Here is a 24,106-nt window from a genome sequence, read left to right as displayed (position 1 = left end):
CTTAGGCTCAGGCCGTGATCTCCCTGTCTGTGAGTTCAAGCCCTGCATCGGGCTCTGTGCTGATGGCTCAGAGCCTGGAGCTGCTTCAGATTCTGTGTCTCCCTCTCTCTCTGCCCCTCCCCCACCTGTGCTCTGTCTCTAGTTCTCTCTCAAAAATAAATAAATGTTAAAATTAAAAAAAAAAAAGTTATTCCCTGGGGCGCCTGGTGGTTCAGTTGGTTAAGTGTCCAGCTCTTGATTTCAGCTCAGGTCATGATCTCACAAACTGTGAGATAAAGCCCGGTGTCTGGCTCTGCACTGACAGTGTGGAGCCTGCTTGAGAGTCTCTCTCTCCCTACGCCCCTCGCTGCCCTGCCCCTGCAAAATAAACTTTAACAGAAAATTTTTCCCGTCTGTACAGCTGAGAGAGCACATTCAGAGAGATTAAGTAACTTGCCCAATGATGCTCAGCTACGAAAGGGCCAAGGTGACTGCACCCCGCCTGTCTGACACCGGCTTGTACCCACAGCCACTGGCCCAGGTTGCCTCTTGGGCACAAACTCCTGAAAGTCAGGATCAGGAGCTCTTTACTGAGAAAGTCACAAGTTAGGTTAAAATGAGGAGCAGGAGTGCTCGGAACCAAAATCAAAATGGAGCCGATTCTCAGACAAAAGGAGCGTTTCCTCAGCACAACTCCTCTCTTGTTATCTAAAAAGTACAAGCCATGTAACCTTAAGCTGCTTTTATGAATCCACTTTGCTACTAATGGGGCATTTGTTCAGTGACTACTAGGTTGTTCTGGAAATTCTGAGAAGTTTCTGGTAAATTTCTATAGGTATAAACCATCTTCAAAACCAGTGAAAAAGGCAAGAACTTGCAGACCTTGCGGTCAGAGCCTCCGCTCACCCCAGCGGTAATCCCTCTGCATAAAAGTCCCCTCTTGCTAAATAAACAAAAAGGCAAAAAATAATAAATGCAAATGTGCCAGAATATTTTCCAGCACCTAAAATAATTATTAGTATCTTTTCTTACCCATAGGGAACTTAGTTGAAATTACATATTTTATAGACTTTGTTCTGATAATCCTCTAAGGAAAACTTAGTCTTTTAAACTTCAAAAAGAAAAAAAAAGATCATATCGGAGCGGTTCAATCCTGAAAATAAAAGCAAACAAAACCAGAAATTCAGACAGATGACCCTCTCAAATAACAAACCTGTATAACATGGTCTTCACTTGTGATTTCCACTGCTTCTTGACTTTTCTCCAATGCGGTGAATACTGAGTTACAAGCCCTTTATGGGTTGGGGGGAAAAAAAAAGACTGGTTAATGTCTTTTTATATACCACAAAATATAATATAATCTGGCATTACTGCATTAACTCATTTAAAGGTTTTTTTCATCTGATTCTGAAAGTTAACAAATACTAATGCAAGAAAAAGAAGGGGGGGAAACATTAAAAAGCATAAAGAAAATTTCGCAACCCTGCTACTTGACCATGACATGCCCAACGGGTGCCTTCCCTTCCAACGTGCAGACCGGTAGACGTATATGCCAGGTCTGCATCGCAGCCCTTCCCCAGCTCCAGGACCCTGGGTGTGTGCCTGGACCCCAAGTCTCCCTCCTCCCCATCTTAAGAGCCCTCATGAGGACTAAATGAGAGAAGCCAGAATCCTGCACAGAGCCTGGCAGAAAGGGGGCAGTCAACTGTTTGTAGCTATTATTTTACTTTTTTTATGTAAAAAAGAATATGTATTTGGAATGATGAAAGAAATAACAGCAACTTACGAACTTAAAAAGATGATAAATAGGAAAATCATCACAATACCCAGAAAATTAACCCTTGAACAAGGCAGGGGTTAGGGCACCACCTCATGTAGTCAGAACTCTGCATGTAACTTTTGACTCCCCAGAAACTTAAGTACTAACAGCCTACTGTAGACCAGAAGCCTTACTGGTAACATAACCAGTCAATTCACACAGATTTTATACGTTATATATATTATATACCATGTCCTCACAATAAGGTAAGCTAGAGAAAAAAAAATGTTATTAAAAAGATCATAAAGAAAGGGAGCCTGGGGGGCTCAGTCAGTTAAGCACCTGACTCTAGATTTCAGCTCAGGTCATGATGTCACGGTTCATTAGTTTGAGCCCTGCATCGGGGTCCATACTGGCAATGTGGAGCCTGCTTGGGATTCTCTCTCTCCCTTTCTCTCTCTCTCTCTCTCTGCTCCTCCCCAGCTCACTCTCTCTCAGAATAAATAAACTTCTACCACATCTTCTTTATCCATTTACCGATCAATGGACACTGGGGTTGCTTCCATGATTCGGCTACTGTAACTTATGCTGCAGTAAACATAGAAGCGTACGTACCTTTTCAAATTAGTATTTGTGTATTCTTTGGGTAAATACTCAGTAGTGGAATTACTGGGTCATATGGTAGTTTTATTTTCAATTTTTTGAGGAACCTCCATACTATTTTCCAGGGTGGTTGCACCAGTTTGCATTCCCTCCAACACTGCACAAGTGTTCCTTTTTCTCCACATCCCCATCTACGCTTATTGTTTGTTTTTTATTTTAGCCATTCTGACAGGTGTGAGGGGTATCTCATTGTGGTTTTGATTTGCACTTCCCTGATGATGAGTGATGCTGCACATCTTTTCATGTGTCTGTTGGTCATCTATAGATCTTCTTTGTTTAAAACAATTTTTTTAATGTTTTTTTTGAGAGAGCAAGCGCACAAGTTGGGGAGGAGCAGAGAGAGAGGGAGACGCAGAATCTGAGGCAGGGTCCAGGTTCTGAGCTGTCAGCATAGAGCCCAACACAGGGCTTGAATTCACAAACTACCTGATCATGACGTGAGCTGAAGTCGGACACACAACCGACTGAGCCACCCAGGCACCCCTGTAGGTCTTCTTTGGACAAATGTCTGTTTGTGTCTTCTGCCCATTTTTCAACGGAATATTTGGGTATTTTTGTGTGTGTGTGTGTTGACTGTCTTTTCATCATTGTATACTCTTGCCTCTTTTGTTGTAGATTAGCGGAACATATAAGGATAGGTTTATTTGTGGGCTCTATATTCTGTTCCACTGATCTATAGGTTTATTTTTGTGCCAGCACCACACTGTTTTGGTTACTACAATTCTGTAGTGTATTGTGTTATCTGGGATTGTGATACTTCCAGTTTTATTCTTCTTTTTCAAGATTGCTTTGGCTGTTTGGCTCTTGTGATTCCATACAAGTTTTAAGATTGTTCTAGTTCTTCTATGAAAATGCTGTTGGTATTTTGATAGGGATTGCATTAAATCTGTATATAGCTTTGGGTGGTATGAATATTTTAACAATATATGATCTTCCCATCTGTGAGCATGGAATATCTTTCCACTGTGTCATCTTCAATTTCTTTCATCCGTGTTTTAAAATTCAATACACATCTATCACCCCTTGCTTAAGGATGTCCCTAGGTATTTAATTCTTTTTGGTGCAATTATAAATGGGATTGTTTTCTTAATTTCTCTTTCTGCTACTTCATTATTAGTGTATAGAAATGCAATAGATTTTTTAAATGTTGATTTTGTATCCTGTGACCTTACTGAATTCATTTTTTAAAAAAATTAGTCCTGGGAGTTTTGTTGGTAGGGTCTTTAGGGTTTTCTATATATAGTATCATGTTATCTGCAAGTAGCTGAAAGTTTTACTTTCTTCTTAGCAATTTGGATGCCTTTTATTTCTTTTTGTTGTCTGACTGCTATGGCTAGGGCTTCCAGTGCTGTATGGAATAAACGTGATTAAGAGCAGACATCCTTGTCCTGACCTGATCTTGGGAGAAAAGCTCTGTCCTTCACCATGGAGTATGAAGTTAGCTGTGGTTCTTCATATATGGCCTTTATTATGTGGAAGTATGTTCCCTCCAAACATACTTTGTTGAGGGTTTTTATCATGAATGGATGTTGGCAAATGCTTTTTCTGCATCTACTGAAATGCCTGTATGGTTTTCAACCTTTCCCTTTTGGTGTGATAATGTATCCGGTTGATTCATTCGTGATACTGAACTGCCCTTGTAACCCAGGAATAAAACCTACTTGATCGTCATGGTAAATGATTTTCTTAATGTATTGTTGGATCTGGTTTGCTAATATATTGTTGAGAGTTTTTACATCTATGTTCATTGAGATATTGGCTTGTAGTTCTCTTTTGTTGTGGTATCTTTATCTAGTTTTGGTATCAGGGTAATGCTGGTGTCATAGAACGAATTTGGAAGCTTTCCTTCCTCTTCTATTTTTTGGAACAGTTGGAGAATAGGTATTTGCCATTTTCATAGAATTTACCTGTGAAGACATCCGGTCCTGGATTTCTGTTTTTTGGGGTTTTTTGACAACTGATTCAATTTCATTGCTAATTGGTCTCTTCAAATTTTCTAATGCTCCTGGTCCAGTTTTGGGAGGTTATATGCATCTAAGAATTTACTTTTTTCTAGGTTTTCCAATTTGTTGTTATGTAATAATTCATACTCTTATAAAGCTTTGTATTTCTGTGTTATTTCTCATTTTAAAATAAAAAATTTTATTGCCATGTAGTATTCCACTGTATAGATAAACCACATCTTCTTGATCCATTTGTCAGTTGATGGGCACTTAGGCTCTTTCCATGTTTTGGCTATTGTTGAGAGTGCTGCTATGAACATTGGGGTCCATGGGCCCCTATGCATCAGCACTCCTGTATCCCTCAGGTAAATTCCTAGCAGTGCTATTGCTGGGTCATAGGGGAGTTCTGTTGTTAATTTTTTTGAGGGACCTCCACACTGTTTTCCAGAGGGGCTGCATCAGTTTATATTCCCACCAACAGTGTAGGAGGGTGCCCGTTTCTCCACACCCTCTCCAGTATCTAGAGTCTGATTTGTTCGTTTTAGCCACTCTGACCGGCATGAGGTAGTATCTCAGTGTGGTTTTGATTTGTATTTCCCTGATGGTGAGTGATGCTAAGCATCGTTTCATGTGTCTGTTGGCCATCTGGATGTCCTCTTTGGTGAAGTGTCTGTTCATGTCTTCTGTCCATTTCTTCACTGGATTGTTTTTTGGGTGTGGCGTTTGGTGAGTTCCTTATAGATTTTGGATACTAGCCCTTTATCTGAGATGTCATTTGCAACTATCTTTTCTCATTCCATCAGTTGCCTGTTAGTTTTACTGATTATTTCTTTTGCTGTGCAGCTTTTTATCTTGATGAGGTCCCGATAGTTCATTTTTGCTCTTGATTCCCTTGCCTTTGGGGATGTGTCAAGTAAGAAATTGCTGTGGTTGAGGTCAAAGAGGTTGTTTCCTGCTTTCTCTTCTAGGGTTTTGATGGTTTCTTGTCTCACATTCAGGTCCTTTATCCATTTTGAAATTATTTTTGTGTATGGTGTGAGAAAATGATCTAGTTTCATTCTTCTGCATATTGCTGTCCAGTTCTCCCAGAAGCATCTGTTAAAAAGACTGTCTTTTTTCCATTGGATACTCTTTCCCGCTTTGTCAAAGACCAGTTGCCCATACATTTGTGTATCCAATTCTGAGTTCTCTATTCTATTCCATTGGTCTATGTGTCTGTTTTTGTGCCAATACTATACTGTTTTGATGATTACAGCGTTGTAGGAGAGGCTAAAGTCTGGGATGGTGATGCCTCCCATTTTGGTTTTCTTCTTCAATATTACTTTGGCTTTTCGGGGTCTTTTGTGGTTCCATACAAATTTTAGGATAGTTTGTTCTAGTTTTGAGAAGAATGCTGGTGCAATTTTGATTGGGATTGCACTGAATGTGTAGATTGCTTTGGGTAGTAATGACATTTTAACAATATTTATTTTTCCAATCCATAAGCATGGAATGTTTTTCCATTTCTTTGTGTCTTCTTCAATTTCCTTCATAAGTTTTCTATAGTTTTCATCATACAGATCTCTTATATCTTTGTAGGTTTATTCCTAGGTATGTTTTTTTGTGCAATTGTGAATGAGGTCAGTTTCTTGATTTCTCTTTCTGTTGCTTCATTATTGGTGTATAAAAATGCAACCGATTTCTGTACGTTGATTATTTACTCTGCAACTTTGCTGAATTCCTGAATCAGTTCTAGTAGGCTTCTGGTGGAGTCTGTCTGGTTTTCTATGTAGCGCATCATGTCATCTGTGAAAAGTGAGAGTTTGACTTCTTTGCCAATTCTGATGCCTTTGATTTCCTTTTGTTGTCTGATTGCTGATGCTGCTAGGGCTTCCAGCACGATGTTAAACAGCAGTGGTGAGAGTGGACATCCCTGTCGTGTTCCTGATCTCAGGGGGAAAGCTCTCAGTTTTTCCCCATTGAGGGCACCCTCCTACACTGTTGGTGGGAATATAAACTGGTGCAGCCCCTCTGGAAAACAGTGTGGAGGTTCCTCAAAAAATTAACAATAGAACTCTCCTATGACCCAGCAATAGCACTGCTAGGAATTTACCTGAGGGACACAGGAGCGCTGATGCATAGGTGCACACGTACCCTAATGTTCATAGCAGCACTCTCAACAATAGCCAAATCATGGAAAAAGCCTAAGTGTCCGTCAACAGATGAATGGATCAAGAAGATGCGGTTCATCTATACAATGGAATACTACAAGAATGAAATCTGGCCACGTGTAGCAACGTGGATGGAACTGGAGGGTGTTATGCCAAATGAAACAAGTCAGGCAGAGAAGGACAGATACCATAGGTTTGCAGGTATAGGTGGATTAGGAGAAACTTAACGGAGGGCCATGGGGGAGAAGAAGGGAAAAATAGTGGGGGAGAGGGAGGGAGGCAAACCATGAGAGACTCTTGAATGCTGAGAACTGAGGGCTGATGGGGATGGGGGAGAGGGGAAGGGGGGTGATGGGCATGGAGGAGGGCACTGGTTGGAATGAGCATTGGGTGTTATATGGAAACCAACTTGACAATAAACTACTTAAGAAAAAAAGAAAAAAGGCACCATCTTAAAAAATAAAAAGTTTTAAAGTTTTTATTTATTTTTGACAGAGAGAGAGAGACAAAGCACGAGCAGGGGAGGGGCAGAGAGAGAGAGAGACACAGATCTGAAGCAGGCTTCAGGCTCTGAGCTGTCAGCACAGAGCCTGACATAGGGCTTGAACTCATGATCTGCAATAGATTTTTGTATATTAACTTTGCATCCTTTAACTTTACTGAATCCCTTATTCTAATAGCTCTTGGTGGACTCTTGGGGATTTTCTAGATATAGTATCATTTCATGTACAAATAGTGAGTTTTACCTTTTCCTTTCCAATTTAGATGCCTTTTATTTCTTTCTCTTGCCTAAATGCTCTGGCTAGAACTTCCAATATTATATTAAATAAAAGTGGGGGTGGGGGGCATTCTTGTCCTGCTCCTGAACTTAAAAGCTTTTAGCTTTTCAATACTGAGTATGGCGTTATCTGTGAGTCTGTCATCTATTACCTTTCTTACACTTAACTACATTCCCACATAACCCACTTTGTGGAGAGTTTTTATCATGAATGGATGTTGTACTTTGTCTGATGCTTTTTCTACATCTAGATGAGATGATCATAGGATTTGTAGCTTTCATTTGGTTAATGTGTATCATGTTGACTGATGTGCAGATAAACCATCCTTATATCCCCAGAACAAATCCCAAGTGATCATGGTATAATGATCCTTTTAATGTATTGAATTCAGTTTGCTAAATTTTGTTGCAGATTTTTGCATCTATGTTCATCAAGAATACTGGCCTGTCACTTTACTGTTTTGTAGCATCCTTGTCTGATTTTGGTATTAAGGTAATGCTGGCCTCATATATTGAGTTTAGAAGAGTTCCCTCCTCTTGTTTTTTTGGAAGAGTCTGAGAAGAACTGGTGTTAATTCTTCTTTGAATTTGTGGTTGATTTCACCAGTGAAGTCATCTGGTCCTGGACTTTTGTTATTGGGAAGTTTTTGATTACTGATTCAATTCCTTACTAGTAACTGGTTCATTTAGATTTTCTCTCTCTGACTCAGTCTTGAAAGATTTACTGTTTCTAGGAATTTGTTTCTTTTACTTTGTTGACATATAATTATACACAGTTGTCTCTAAGGATTCTTTGTATTTCTGTGGTGTCTGTTGTAAGTTCTCCTCTTTCATCTCTGATTTTATTTACTTGAGCACTCTGTTTTTTGATTGGTGAGTCTACCTAAATGTTTGCCAATTTTATCTTTTCAGTGAACCAGCTATTAAGTTTCACTAGTTTTAAAAATCTCTATTTATTCTGCCCTGATCGTCATTATTTCCTTCCTTCTACTAACGTTGAGATTTGTTTGTTCGTCTTCCAGTTCCTTTAGATGTAAGGTTGTTGTTTGAGATTTTTCTTGTTTCTTTAGGTAGGCCTAGACTATTATGAACTTTCCTCGTAGAACCACTTTTGCTGCATCACACAGATTTTGGTATATTGTATTTCTTTTTTCATTTGTTCCTGAGAATTTTTTTTTTTAACTTTTTTTTTTTTGTAGGAGAGAGAGAGAGAGACAGTGTGAGCAGGGGAGGGTCAGAGAGAGAGGGAGATACAGACTCTGAAACAGGCTCCAGGCTCTGAGCCGGCAGTCAGCACAGAGCCCGACGCGGGGCTCGAACCCACGAACCGCGAGATCATGACCTAAGCGAAAGTCGGACGCTTAACCGACTAAGTCACCCAGGCACCCCTGTTCCTGAGAATTTTTTTTAACTTCCTCCTTTGATTTCTTTGATGGCCCACTGGTTGTTCAGTAACATGTTTTATTCTCCACATTTCTGTGTTTTTTCTAGTTTTCCTCTTGTAATTGATTTCTGTTTTCATACCACTGTAGTTGGAAAAGATGCTTGCTCTGATTTCAATCCTCTTGAAAGTACTGAGACTTCTTTTGTGGCCTAACATGATCTATCCTGGAGAATGTTGCATGTACACTTGAGAAGAATGGGTATTTTGCTGTTTTTGGATCAAATATTCTGTGTGTTTCTATTACGTTCATCTGGTTTCATGTAGTGTTTAAAGCCAATGTTTCCTTATTGATTTTCTGTCTAGATGATCTATCCACTGATTTAAGTGGTGTTAAGCCCCCTACTATAATTATATTATCAATTTCTCCCTTTATGTCTGTTAATATTTGCTTTGTATATCTTAGTGTGCTTCATTGGATGCATATATATTTATAAATGTTTTATCTTCTTGCTCAGTTGACCTCTTTATCATTAAGTAATGCCCTTCTTTTTCTTTCACTACAGCCTTTATTTTAAAGTCTATTTTGTCTCATATGAATACAGTTACACCAGCTTTCTTTTTGTTTCCAGCGTGGAGTATCTTTTTCCATTTCTCCCCTTTCTTTCTGTGTATGTCCTTACTTCTGAAGTGAAGTCCCTTGTAGGCAGGCACACAGAGGAGTCTTTTTAAAAACTGATTTTTATTTTTTTTATTTTGAGAGAGAGAAAGAGAACAAGAACACGTGAGGGGGGGGGCAGAGAGGGAGAGAGAATCCTAAGCCAACTCTGTACCTCTACACTGTCAGCACCAAGCCTGATGTAGGGCTCAAGCTCACAAACCATAGATCATGATCCAAGCTGAAACTAAGAGTCCGATGCTTAACCAACTCAGCCACCCAGGCACCCTTTAATTAATTTTTAATTCAAGTATGAGGTCTTGATAGGAGAATTTAGTCTATATGCATTTAAGGTAATTATTGATAGGTCTGTACTTATTGCCATTTTGTTAATTGTTTTCTGGATGTTTTTGTAGTTCCTCTCTGTTTCTTTCTTCTCTCTTTCTTTCTTCTCTCTCTTTCTTTCCCTTTCTTTCTTTCTTTCTTTCTTTCTTTCTTTCTTTCTTTCTTTCTTGTTTTATAACTTTCTTTACTGTTAGGCTTAGACTTCTTTTTTTCTTTCTTTCTTCGCTATCATTAAGTTGATAGCAACTTAAATTTGAACATATTCCAAAAATACATTTTTACTAACCCCTCTATTTTGATTTTGATGTCACATTTTATGCTATTTGATATATCCCTTAATTATTGTAGCTTTACCTAACTTTACTACTTTTGTCTTCTGACCTTCATACTAGCTTTAGAAGTGATTAATCTGCTATTTTTACTATATATTTACCTTTTCAGTAACATTTTTACTTTCATGTGTGTTCTTGTTATTAATTAGTGCCATTTCTTTTCAGCATAAAGCTCAGATAAACAAAAAGCTAAAGGAGTTCACTACCACTAAATCAGCCTTACGGGAAATGTTAAAGGGACTTCTTTAAGCTGAAACAAATCGCACTATTCTGTTTAAAGTTACACCATAATTTATTCAACAAATCCCCCCATGATTGGACATTGAGGTTGCTTCCACTTTAGTTCTCTTATATGCCTCAGAAGATGAAAAAATGAAACCAACTGCCTCGTTGTTCATAAAAAGCAAAGATAATAAAGGAAACAATAGCAACGTGTTGACATTAATCCTGGTATTAATAAAACAGATCACTAAACAAGACGAAGCAGCTTAGCCAATAAAAATTAGTTTTTATTTTTTGGTATATAAAAATCAAGTGATACTGTGAATTCTACATCAATAAAGTTGTTATAAAAATTTTTTTAATGAGAAATAAGTTCTCACCTCTGATATAACAAGCTTGGAGGAGATGGATCTGTGAGAAGCCCTACTTAGTTTTAGCATTCTTTTTACAATTTTTGCAGACTTGGTGAATAAAATGTAAGAGATCATTCTTGTTTTCACTGATGGGGTTACTAGTAAAGCTGAACCTATGTCTGTCCTACAGTCTCCCCAGGATGTCATTTATCTAAAAATGTAACATTATGTGAGGTTTTTAAAAAATTGTAGACAAGCTATGGTGTCTGGGTGGCTCAGTTGGTTAAGCATCTGACTTTAGCTAGGTCATGATCTCACAGTTTGTGGGTTCGAGCCCTGTGTTGGGCTCTTGTGCTGACAGCTCAGAGGCTGGAGCCTGCTTTGGATTCTTTGTCTCCGTCTCTCTCTCTGAACCTCCACAGCTTGTACTCTGTCTCTCTCTCTCTCAAAAATAAATGAAACATTAAAAAAAATTTTTTTTTTGTAATTGTAGACAAGCTTAACATTTTTATGTTGTTTAATCTGACTCTCCTCCTTTACCCAATCTGGCCTTTATGCCACGCTGAATTCAAAAAAATTTCACCATCTAATTACATATGTTCAGTTAGAATTTTAGTACTTATATGGCCCTATTTTAACATTAAATCTTTAAGTCACTGGAATTTATTTTGCGGTTGGGTGTGAGATCAAGATAACTTAATTTCCTTTCCAGACAGTTAAGTTGTCACAATTCTGTACACTAAAAAGTCTGCCCTTTTCCAGGTTGACTTAAATTGCCATGTTGATCATATGCTAAATTCTTAAATATACTCAAGTCTATTTCTACACTTTACATTCTAGTTTGCTGACCTAGCAGTAACACTAAGGTGCTTGTTACAGCTTGTTAGTGCATTTTACCACCCGGCAGCACAAGTCTCTATTTCCCCTAGCTCTCTAGCCCCACATCACCATGCTCCCTTTGTATTTTCTTACTGCCCTTGATAATGGACTTCTCCCTTTGGCTGTCAGTTGGTGCAGAGAACAAAGCAGGGCATGAAGACAGATGGGGACAGAGAGGTAAGCAGTTGATGTACCACAGAGAGCTGTACAGGCCACATCTTAAAGTTTGGACCTTATCTGGAAGGCAGTAGGGAGGCGCAGAGCCAAAGCACAAGCACAGTTACGCGTTGCTGGGGTGTGGAGAACAGGCAAGGAGGAGCCAAGAAAGATGTAGGGAGACTAACTGACAGTTCAATGATCCAGGTAAGAAAAGAGAGTGGCCTAAAGAGGAAGAGGAGTAGGCTTATTCCACAGAGTCTCAGGATGCAAAGCCAACAGGACTTGGTGAGTGACTGGAGTTGGGGACTTGTGAAACCGACACGCTCGTTTCTGTCCAGGACCACAGGGGACATGCCGCTGGGCTCACTAAGCTAAGGTATTCAGGAAGGAAAGGTCAGAGGTTACAGTTAGAGTTAGGAATGGAGGAGAGGATGGAGGAGAGACAATGGCCACAGCTTCGAAAACACTGATCACAACCTCAAGGATTATCTGTGCTGTTGGCACTCGTGAGATGTCAGATCTAAGTCAGTCCATCTCCCTGGGCGTCAGTTTCTGCACCCTGATCGGACAAAATAAACTCCATCACCAGCTACTGCTCCAAACTTCCGCTTTGCTTTCAAAGAGGCCAGTAACCTAGAGTTCACCGTAGGAAGGCTGCGGCCGGCCTCTGTCCACGAGTGAGGATGACCAGGCCTAAACACGGCCATCCACCTCAAGGTTCCCAGCAAAACCTAGCAATCAAACCCTCTTTTGCACACTTTACTAGCCTCACACATGTGTGCTCATCAGAACTTCTCCGCCAGCTCATGCTTCATTTCACCTGGGACGCACTTTCCTTCCCTGAGTGTGGAGCCCCGTGCTGGCCCCTCTGACCTTTGCCCTCCAAGCCCTGACCCCGGCACCTCTGCCGCAGGCATATCCAAACAGTGATTTCATGCTCTCTCTCTGATCCCCGGGATCTTAAAGAACAGGAGACTACCCAAGGAAGAAACCTCGTTTGACAAAGACCTGCTAACTTTTCTTTTCTTCTGTCAGCCTTGGATAATTTTATTTATTTGCTTTTCCTATTGTACAAAGAAGTAGGTCTCTTTTCCCTTAAAAAAAAAAAAAAAAGGTTTATCAAGAGCAAATTATAAATGCTTATTTGTGGAGAAGAAAACACATCCCCTGTCAGAGATAAGCAGTATTAGTAGGCTGGGTGTGGGTGTCTATTAGAAGTATTTTTGTTTCTTAAAAGGGTAGACAGATAACTGAGAATACGCCTCTGTAGACTGCGTTTTCACTTACTACTGGCTAGGAGCCCCATCTTTAAATGTGTCTCCCATGGCTAATGTGACTGCGTGTTAGACATCCAGGCCACCCCAAAAGTCTGTATAAAGAGAGGTGCGAGGTCACAGCGCCACCCGTTTCAGCAGGTCAGGTGGAGCCACCAGGGGAGGCCGCCCCGCAGCAGAGCGAGGCACCGTGCGGAGGGGCGGAGTTACCTGAGTTTCAGCTGGGAGCGCACCTCTCCGAACTCCAGCTGGAGCAGTTCGTTGTAACAGGCCATGAGGCTGGGGTTTTCCACATACCTCTACAAAGAGAAGGGGGTTGTGCGGATAAACAAAGGTGCATCTTTCAATTATTATGACTATCAGGAAACACTCTTTTAACAGATGTCTCAACTGGGTAACTGAAGCCTAAAAAGAAATATATTATCTTCCATGATGAACAGGAAATGAAGAGATTAAAATCTATGGTACCAAATTAGCTTTTTTAAAAAAAGTAGTTTAGCAGCAAGGAGAAAGAAGGAAATCTGGCCATGTGGAGCAATGTGGATGGACCTTGAGGGTGTTATGCTGAGCGAAATAAGTCAGGCAGAGGACAGATACCATATGTTTGCACGTATAGGAGGATTAGGAGGGACTTAACGGAGGACGGGGGGAAGAGAAGGGAAAAATAGTAGGGGAGAGGGAGGGAGGCAAACCATGAGAGACTCTTGAATGCTGAGAACAAACTGAGGGCTGATGGGTGTGGGGGGGAGGGGGGAGATGGGCATGGAGGAGGGCACTTGTTGGGATGAGCACTGGGTGTTACATGGAAACCAACTTGACAATAAACTATTTTTTAAAAAAAGTAAGTTTATTTTTTAGGGGAGGGATAAAGAGAAGAGAGAGAGAGAGAGAGAGTATCCAAACAGGTTCCCATGTGAGCCTGTGACCTGAGCCAAAATTAAGAGTTAGGGGTGAGCTACCCAGGTGCCCCAGGTACCAAATTAGCTTTTAAGAAGACAGGGCTTGGGCACCTGAATAGCTGTCACTTGAGCCTCTGGGTCTTGATTTTGGCTCAGGTCGTGATCTAGCGGTTTATGAGATAGAGCCCTGCATCAGGCTCTGTGCTGACAGCATGGACTCTGCTGGGGATTCTCTCTCCCTCTCTCTCTGCCCCTCCCCTGCTCACATGCTTGTTCTCGCTCTCTCTCAAAATAAATAAATACTCTTAAAAAAAAAAAAAAGAAGACAGAGCTTAAGAATGCTTTGTTTGAGCGAAGAGGATTTTGGTTATCTGCATGGCACTACCAGAGGCTAGAATGTGTAGAAGGAAGAAATTTATTTAACTGAACTCCTAGTTTACATTAACTTCCAGAGTACACCCTCTTAGTCAGGCACACTACGCTGTCCTCTTTAAAGTTGTTCAAGACCACAGTAAGCAAAAGTATGCTTGCACTTCTCCGTGCACCTGCACTGCACAAAGGTAACCTGCACCCGGGCAACATGCTCCTACACTCACCTCTGACCACGGCTCAATCAAGCCACTGAAGGATGGCCCTCCACAGCTCAGCGGCCGCTTCACCCGGAAGCCCTGACTGCTGTGGGCAGTCGCTACCTCCTGTAACGGCCTTTACATGACGGAAGTATCTCACCACAAAGCAAGCAACACGGTTGTGAGGAGCACGGACCCATCCCCCCACCAAGTTCTGTATTCCACAAAGGCATCTTAGAGGTCACTGTGTCCTGTCACATAGTTCCATTCAGGCAGAAGGAACATTGGGGAACATCACTCACCCCTGTTTCTGTGGCCAGCTCTTGCTTTCACCTGCTCAATGCATGGATAACAGTCTACCGGCTGACGACTGAGAGGCAGGGCCGGGGCTGTGAAGGCCACTACCTCTAGCCGGAGCTGGAGCCACACCCGCCCGGGACATGGGCCCCTCACGGAGCCCTTGCCACAGTGAAGACGAAGGGCCCCCCATTTAAACAGTGATCAGGGTCTTGTCTGAGCGTCAAGCAACCTGATTAATCCAGCCCCAGGTTCGTGCCTTGTAAGCTCTATGACCCTGAACGAGGCACCAACCCGCCGGGCCTGCTCTGCTCTCGCACAACAAGGCTTTCTGCTCCTACTCGCTGAAGGTGAGGCGGAGGGAGAGAGCACGGTAACTGCACAACCCACATCCACAGAGCGCGGTGATCGCCAGCTCCAGGAGGGGAGGAAAGTGGAGGGGCGGGGAGGGGAGGAGCAGGCCCTTCAGGCCATGGACACAATGGTCCCTGTCCCACAGGCCAAAACACAGGTCAGAGAAGAGAGCACTGGCCCTGCTGTCCATTCCTCCGTCAGCCCTGACTCCACAGAACGCCCGAGAATGCCGTCCATCTGCACAGGCACCTGGTGCCGACTGGGCAGGAACAGGGAGGAGACTCCCGGGTACAGGGCTTGCGCCACTGCCAGCAGCCCCGGGGTGGGGACCTGAGCTGTCCAGGGCCCTGGCTGCGTCACCTGCTCTGCAGGGGAGATCCTGGGACGTGGGGACCCGTGTATTTGTAAATGGCCTCCTAGGGATGCAATGAGACTTTTCACTGGGTATGAACGAATATATCCAAGCTTCCAAGGCAGGCCTTCCAGTTACAAAACAGGCACACGTGACCAAACGTACAGCAGCCTGCCCCTGTCGGCGCACCGCCCCCTTGCCAACCGCTGCTCTGCATCTAAGCGTCCAGTCTGTCTTGCCCTCTTCCAACTTCCACGCGTGTCCTGAGGAGCACACAGGGCATGGAGGGTGGGGAAGGGCACCGGGTCCAGGGACGCCTGGGGACAGGCCGCTCTCCGCACTGCTCCTGCGGCAGCGGGCCTCCTCCCAGGGCCTCCCCCCACGGGGCCTGGGCCGCAATGCCTGCACACTCTGAGCCGACCCCCCCTCACTTCTCCCGAGCCCGTCCCTCCCGCGCTGCCAGGCCCCACCCAGGGGTTCGCAGGCCCCGGCTGCGGATCAGAACCACTTGCAATCGTGCCAAGTAACAGCGACATGCGGGCCTCTCCCAACTCCACCTGAAAGACACTCTGGGAAGCTTTCCGAGGGATTCTAACCAGCGCTGAGATACACCACACCCAGACCTCTCCAGTGTTAGTCGGCACATGCTCGGCCGCCGAGTCCGCTGAGGATGCAAGCGGCTGTCCACTCACTCTGGGCTCACCCGCAAAACAGCTGAGTGCCGCCTGAATACAAGAGATCCCGCTATGGGGTCGGCCTTCGGGTCTAGGTCTGGCTCAAGCCTTGGCACCACCTCCTACCAGCCGTGGGACTCGGGACAGTCACCTTCCCTCTAGGTCTAGAGGCTCTGCTCTGTCACCATGCACTCAGCCACCGCGGCATCCTGTTGTCACGTGAAGGTACGGGGCTCTCCTTGAAGGTCACCTGCGGTCGCTGAGGACCGGCCGTCCACCTGAATTCATCGTCTACAAAATGGTGACCCTGCTGCTACCTCCTAATCTCCTAGGTCATGTGCAAGGACTACCTCAAAGCTTTTGTGCTTAGGGACGTGCACCTAAGACTGGTCCCAGCCAAGGCTCCAGAGGACACTGTGACCCAGTATGTGGGTGAGAGGGCGGGGACTGTAGCATCAGTTACTCTTGCATTTTCAAACCTCATGATAACTTGATTACATGAAGCAAATGTAAGGACTGAGGTTTCCTATACCTTCTACCAGGATGCTCTTTCCAGTCCACACAGCTGTGCCAATGCACTTCCTCGTGGAGAATTCCAAACACACCACTTGCCAAACACCTGTTCCCAACATGCATCTCTGCCCCTTCAAAGAGACCTCAACAAACATAAAGCTTAATGACTCCTGGTGGCTGGAAGAAAAGAATACAAGGCAGGGCACCCCATCTACCCCCAAGTTTCTCTAGAAACTGGAAGCTTCCGAGCGCCTTGCTAAAACGGGTAGCCAGTCTTGAAGCCTGAGAGTTATCATATAAACATCTTCAAAATTAGCTGGGAAAGTTTTTTCCCCCTTGTGTGAATGTTTTCCAAGTAGCTTCAGGGGACATGATTTAGGATCCACGAGCAAGAGGGGATCCACAACTTCCAGCTTGGGATTCTGGACTTAAAGGAACACTCCCCTTCACACTGGCTGACATGGTTGTTCTACAATTTAATATGGAGTGACTGGAGGTGAAGGGGTGGGGGCAGGTGCTGATACGGGTGTATGTTGTGGGGGTTCTGGGAACCACAAAACTGTGTAATAACAACAATAATCCAATGTGCGCTTTTTATAGAAAACCGTGTGTATAAAGTAAAATGTTAAGATCCGTCTTATCCGATGTTAATACTGGAATACCTGTGGGGTTTTGGTTGGTCTGCATTTACTTGCTACCGTTGTTCATTTATTATTAAGCTTTTATCACTTTGTCTTATCAACATCATATGGTGGCACTTCTGTAACCCAGTCCAGAGGGCCTCTCACTGGGAAGAACAGTCGGTTCACACGCATCTGCTTCCAGCCCTTCTATCTTACTTCACGTTACGACTCCGTTCACACGGCCGCTTCCCCCTCCTCCTGTCAGCCAGTCTGACCAGGGTGCTGTAAATCTCATATTTCCTCTTGTGATTTTGGAAGGTTTGTTAAATCTTTCCGTTCTATTAATCGCTGCCTCCCTTTCCTTTTCACTGACCTCAAAAGCCAACATTGATTTCTTTGCTACTATTTGAAAACAAGATCCCGACTGCCCCCAGAACAAACGATCTCCCAGAGGGCGCATGTTCTAGTCTGCACATTTCCCACCGAGGGCTGCTTCAGAACATTTTCACCCCGACTCGCTCACACGTCTGCTAGATAAGGCCCTGAGAACGCTTGTACCTCTACCTCCTCCCCACAAACCTTGAAGATGCCTAGGTTTACTAGGATAGAATTTAAATACTTAACTGAGTGATTCAAATTTTTCTTTTGGCACGTCCCTTTTGTTAGAAGAGTATTATATATTCCAGTGTGTGTTTTCCCCTTTGGGTCTACCATCAGACCTACATAGATCTAGATCTCACATTTCTCACGTTACATAACTGCAGGCGAAGCCATACTAGACAGCGCTCATGCACACACATGCGCAGAGGGAGGGCAGCAGCAGGCGGGTCCCTGCGCTCAGCAGGTCCACCACTCACCGCTACCCTCCTCTTCACCCTCCCTGCTCCTCAAGTGTCTTGTACAAGTTCGTCTGTTGTAGGAGTGGAGTCCTTTCTCAGTTTTTTGCCTCAGATAGGGCTCCTGGGGAGACAGGACTCTGAATTTTATGTCCATCCCCTTTTGCCCTGCAAGGCGACCAAGGAGTCGTCTGGGCGGGACTTTTGGACTGCGATCCTCCTGCGGTAATCTCTCATCAGACAGGGCATTACTATTACTGTTTTATACAGTCAGTGTGTGCTTAGATTTACCCCCATATTCACCACTGTCTTGCTGCTCACTCCTTCTTGCGTTGCAAGCCTTCCACTTGGGATTTGCCTTCCCTCTGCTTGAAGCACCCCCTTTAGAATTTTCTTTAAGGGTGTGCTGGTTGCAAACTGTCTTCATATTGCTCAAAGTCTTTATTTCAATCACATTTTTGAAAGCTATTTATGCTATGGTTAACTCTCTAGGTGAGCAGTTACTTTCCTTTATCACATTGAAAGGATTCTTCCTGTATGTTCCATTTTCCATTTACCACTGCAGAGAAGCTAGCTGATAGTCGTCATTCTTCTGAAGGAAATCTTTCTCCTCTTGCTGATTTTAAGGTTTCTTTCCAGGGACACCTGGGTGGCTCAGTCGGTTGAGTGTCCAACTCTTGATTTTGGCTCAAGCCATGATCCCAGGGTCATGGGCTCGAGCCCCGTGTTGGGCTTCGTGCTGCATGTGGAGCCTGCTTAAGATTCTCTCTCCCCCTTGCCTACTCCCCTGCTCATAGTCTCTCTCTAAAAAACAAAATCCCTGTTTTGTTTGTTTTTTCACTATGATGTGTCTTCTTTTTACTTACTCTACTGTGGATTTGTTGGAATTTTTAAATCTGTCGACTATAATCTTAAATCAGTTCTAGAAAGTTCTCTTCAAATACTGTCTCTGCCTCACGCCCTCTTCCGTCCTTCTGAACTCCAGTTGCATATATGCTAAACTATACAGTCTATCCTCCTGACTCCCCTAACTTCTTTTCTATTACTGAATCTCTGTGCTACATGCTCTAAGATTTCTTCTGACCTACTAAGTTTTAAAATATTGCGGTTATAATGTGTTCCTTTCTCAAAATTCACTTATGTTCTGCTTAGAATTTGCTGTGTCACTTTTTATAGTTTACTATTCCTTGCAAACATTTCCAAGCTTGTTTTGTCTTTTATTCTTTACATAGAAGCATAACTGCTTAATAATTCGTGTCTGAGAATTCTGGTATCTGGGCTGTGGAGGCCCGTTTTTCTGCGGCCTTTCTCCTACGAGCCCGCCTGCAATGCCTCACTGCTGTGTGTGCTGAGCCTGCCTGCCGCCGGGGGCGGTTACTTGTGGAGATTCCCTGAGGCCGGAGGTGAAGGCGTCTTCCTCGGGGGTGGATCTGTAATTGCTCCTGCCAAGTACCAAGGAGTACCAGGAACCACCTAGAACCACTTTACCTATAAATTCATGGCTTGGGGTGGGGTCTTGACTATCTCATGGACATAAAACGGGGCCACAAATCTGCCACAGGATCAGCCTTACGTACGTACGTACGTTCTCTCCAGCACGACTGCCAGGGCTCATTGGCAACCAGCTGACCAACCTTTAGAAGCCTTCTGGCTTAGGGGAGACCAACGGGTCAGGGCTGGGGAGGAGGGGTCGTGTCCGGGCTGCCTCACTTCCAGAGTCCCTGAACTGCCTTTAAAGCTGCATGCGCACCTGTCAGCGTCGCCACAACACATCCTGTGGCAGAACATTCATGTCATTAAAGGAGACTGTGTGAGGTTTAGATGACTTTAGCAGACGTAATTTTGAGTGAAAAACGTAAAGCACTGTAGGTTATTAGATGGCCAAGCTCTAACGCTAACCCACAATGTAACAGCACAAGGACAATAAATTTCTTTCTTCGAATGAATTTCAAACTTTCACTGGCTCTGAATGGAGATTAAATAATTTCTCAGGCTGAATGATAACCCGCATAACAAAGAAGTGGGTACATACCCTCGTAAAGCCAGCAGCAATGAGGGGCATCACAGAGGACTCTTCTCTATCCGTCCTTCAAAAGAACACAGTCAAGGGTTAGAGACAGTTTTTATCAATTATAGCTCACCTCTTTAACTATTCACTAATTTACAGAATACTATGACTATCATATAATGTCAGATACTTTTAGATGAATGAGATTAATATACCAATCAGAAGTAGTATAAAATTGAAAATAATTTTCTGTTTTAGTTTCCTATGTAGCTTTCAGGCAACATACGGTAAAGCTTGAAATACGGAGCTCACAGCCAGAATACAGGAGGAACCACACAGCTATCTGTTATGTAAAAATTTTAACTTAAATACTGCCCTCTCCCAACATATTTCTATTCTTTCCTTACCTTCACTTTTGGGATGAAATATAAGATTTCTCCCATCTATGTACGAATCAAATCTTCATACGTACTTGGGAGTTAGAAAGCCCTCAGGAGGTGTCCCTGATAACATTCATACTCTTAGGAATGGAACTCTCACGCAGTTTGCCTACTTCTAAAGTGAACAGCAGTCCAAAATCACAAAACCTCACACGAGAGCAGAAACTCCCTCCATAGAGTTAACTGGCTAAGAAAGTTAGAAAGAATAAAGAAGAAAAGGCCAAATGAAAAAGGTGACACCCGTCACAGCCTACAAGCAGCTAAGCCTCTGCTAAGAAAAAGTATGACACGGACACCTGAACTTCAACATCAAAAACAATGAGGGCTTACCTGCGTACTACACCAATGATAATTGTGTTTTCAGAGAGTTTTGATGACCTAATAGACCTTTAAAAAAAAAAAAACAACAAACTTTAAAATAAACATAAAGCAACTCTTAAAAAAAACAACACTTGATTTTGGTAGAACAATTAAAGCTGGGGAGAGGCAGAAGAGGGCACAGGTCACTCTCTGGGTTTACGTTCTGGGCTACTCGATCTTCCTTGAGGGGACAGGCCCCCACTCCATGGACGAGTAACCCTAACACTCACAGGGTTAAACATAACAGGGGCTGGAGATGGTGTACGTGCTACTTGCTCTGGCCTCTGTCAATCCGAGTACCTCAGCTGGAGGACATTCCCGACCTTGGGCTTATGTGACAGAGGTCATCGGTCTCTCACCGTCAAAGGGACACCCAAGTAAGTGTGTTATTACCACATGCTGACAACCGCAGTTAGGGTGAGGACGAAGCCCAAAGGCCTGCTCCCTACATGCCCCAGGGAGCTCCTCGGCAGAGTGTGGGCAAGAGCGGCAGCCACAGAAACTCAGAAGTACGAAATGCAGGATCTCCGAGTCCGTCAGAAAGGAGAGACAGGGAGGAATGGGGACTGGTCAGGAGAAGTGGGGGACGCTGCTCCGCTGAAACTCCCCCCAGAGTAGAAGGCTCCCCACAGGGTGCATTCACCCCTCCTGGAGAAGCAGCCTCCCCAGGAAGCACGCTCAGCCAGGAGATGAGACAGACAGGGCAGAATGAACGTGCCTAGGGGAGAGGGCGTGGGGAGGTGGCCCAGCCCTGAGCTCCCTGTACCCTGGGGTAGGCAGGACCCTGCAGAGGAGCCGTGATGCCCCAGGCAGAGGGGACGTGGCCCTGCGCTGGGAGGAAGACACACGGCTCCAGCCCCGTGACGAGCTAGCTGGCTTCCCGTAGGAAGTGGGCAGGATGCGACAGAGAATGGCCACGACTTACTGCGGGACTTTGTTCCGCTGGTTCGAGAAACAGAATCACTCCCGAGTCACAGAACACAGAAAACCACCGGAGTGACTCTTTCTCAGTTCTCCCATGGATGGCCCGTAACTAGCCATTCCAGAAGCATTAGAGAGACGTTACTTGGGCATACACAGCGCACACCTCGGTTTGGCACACTTTTTCCGCAAAGGGCCAGATGACAAGTATTCCAGGCTTTGTGAGCCAGGCAGACTCTGTCACAACCACCCGGTGCCGCTCCTGTGGCACGGAAGCAGCCAGAGACGACCCACAAATGAACGGTGTGACCGAGTCCCCCTTGCGCAGCCCTGCCCCAGGGCCCCGGGGCTTCATTTTCTCAAGGAACTCAGGTCAGGAAGGCCGAGCCCAACGACAGGCACGGACTGCGTGTGGGAACAGAAGTGGCTCAGGGATGGACACGCAGCTCCAGGGACGAGCCAGTCTCTCTCGTGCGCTGTGTGGCTCACACGTCTCTCCCCACGCGCCTGCTGTTGGCGGCGTCCACCCGGTCCCGCTGGCTTCCATCCGCCCGTCCGCTCCGGAGCAGCACTGCAGGGCTGCTGTATCGGAAGGGCCCCTCGGCAGGTCCCCACGGGGACGGCCACCCGGCTGCCAGTCCCCGGCCCCACCGCGGTCCCCTTGCCGAGAGAAAAGCCGCGCTCACTTTCCTGAAGGGGGCGCCCTGGAGCGGCTCACACAGCAGACACTGGCACAGACAAGGCCGGCGACCTCTCAAAACTGGGCTGCTACAGACCTGTCACTCATCTTACAGGGGAGACAGGCACTCATGAGTGGTGTTTCTGTGACTTCTCAGGACACCGTACTCGTGTTCCCATTTTTGTCTTGTCACATGGATTTTTCAAGAAGGAAAAGGCAAATTTAAGTACGCAGCTGGCCATCTCAAATTGGCTCTCATCTTTAGGAAAACAGAGATCTGAGTGGTAGAAACAGCACGTAGGTAATGGTACAGATAAACGCAAGAAGTAGTTCTGGATAACCTACTGAGGACACAGGAACGCGGGTAGGCACTGGGCTCAGGACAAAAAGCAGAAGGGAAGACAGTGTTTACCTGGAAGCAAGCTGATACCTGCCGAGGAGATCTAACACTGTATAAAAAGGCAGACATGCACTCTTGATTTTTTCTGGTCCATAAGGAGGAAGAACTGATCAGAAAATAGAATGTCAGGAACCTGGGTTGAAAAATAACACCCTTCATTCTAGAATCCAGGAACGTGAAGAAAGAAATGACTTGACATCATTGCGTACACCCAGACGTTAGTAAGGCAGGTCTCAAGAACTCAGGAAAAAGAGAGGGCATGAGTCTACAGCACGAGCTCCCGAAAGACGGGGTAAGCACGCCGGAAGGCTCGCAAAGCCATGCTAGCTGGTGCATCGCGAGGATTTTACCAGGTTTTTATGCATAAGAGAAAACTCCCAAGATCAGTGGCTTAAACACGAGTTTTCTCCCGCATAAAAGGCGTGCAGAGGTAGGCAGCCCAAGGCTGTGGGGGCACGCTGCGGCATCGGACCCCTGGCTCCTTCTGTCGAGGTCTCCCTACTATTGCCCATGCGTGGTTTCTTCCCCATGATCCAAGACGGATGCTGCGCTCGAGCCACAACCTCCACATTCCCAACAACAGGAAGGAGGGTATGCGCTCTCTCTTGAAGGATACTTTCCAGAAGATGCACGTGACATTCCCATTGGCCAGCTGCAGGAAAAGCTTGTGAATGGACGTATTTTCCAGGCAGCCATACGCCCAGCTCAACACTAGGAATTCTGTTATCAGGAGAGAGTAGAAATGGGTATGGGGGGCAAGGACCACTCTCCAGACACAGCGGCAACGACAGATAAATCTGACGGTGGTCTCTACCCAACTCTGGGGAAAAGGCATGTGACGGAGGCTTAGGGTCAGAATACAGCTAAGTCCTTCAAGGAGCTAAATTTTACAAAGTACAACTCCATTACCTGTGCTTCACCACTGTTCCCTCTGCCACGTGGAATGACTTTCCGATTGAAAATGGCATTTACGACACTGACACTGAACCGCAGACCAGGGTGATTCGGGAGATCGCCGAAGGTGTCGGGCCCTCTGAGTCCGGTCTCGCTCCTGCACTCAGCATGGATTTAATTCTGCTAATGCGCTCTGGGTTTCTGTGCACTGCTTTAGCTCCTTCACCTCCCTTCATAAAACCTTCCCTTCCATTACAGCGCCCTGCTCCCGGTGCACGAAAGTATAGTTCTTCATTTCTTCTGAGTGTACCAGGCACGTGTCTCCTGATAGGTTCTGCAAATTTCTTGTGGCAAGTAATTTTCTTGGTCTCTAAAGCCATTCTTTCCCCATCCATCATTTGGCACTTTTTTA

At 44.7% G+C, this 24,106-nt stretch overlaps 1 protein-coding gene across 1 annotated transcript in view; it reads right to left on the bottom strand.

The window, feature by feature from the left end:
• PDE8A (phosphodiesterase 8A) overlaps positions 1-24,106 on the bottom strand; it is a 168,180-nt gene that overhangs the window by 50,488 nt on the left and 93,586 nt on the right. The window contains exons 4-7 of the mRNA XM_077774262.1: positions 20,771-20,827; positions 20,025-20,079; positions 13,086-13,174; positions 1,193-1,271 (exon numbers count right to left, since the gene is read on the bottom strand). Of these exons, the coding sequence (XP_077630388.1) occupies positions 1,193-1,271; positions 13,086-13,174; positions 20,025-20,079; positions 20,771-20,827 (280 nt within the window). The remainder of the gene's footprint in view (positions 1-1,192; positions 1,272-13,085; positions 13,175-20,024; positions 20,080-20,770; positions 20,828-24,106) is intronic.

Source organism: Crocuta crocuta, unplaced genomic scaffold (genome assembly GCF_008692635.1).
Source record: "Crocuta crocuta isolate KB4526 unplaced genomic scaffold, BGI_CrCroc_1.0 scaffold7, whole genome shotgun sequence".
Classification (NCBI taxonomy): domain Eukaryota; kingdom Metazoa; phylum Chordata; class Mammalia; order Carnivora; family Hyaenidae; genus Crocuta; species Crocuta crocuta.
The sequence above is the reverse complement of the archived record's forward strand: the minus strand, read 5'-3'. Positions and strand labels throughout refer to the sequence as shown.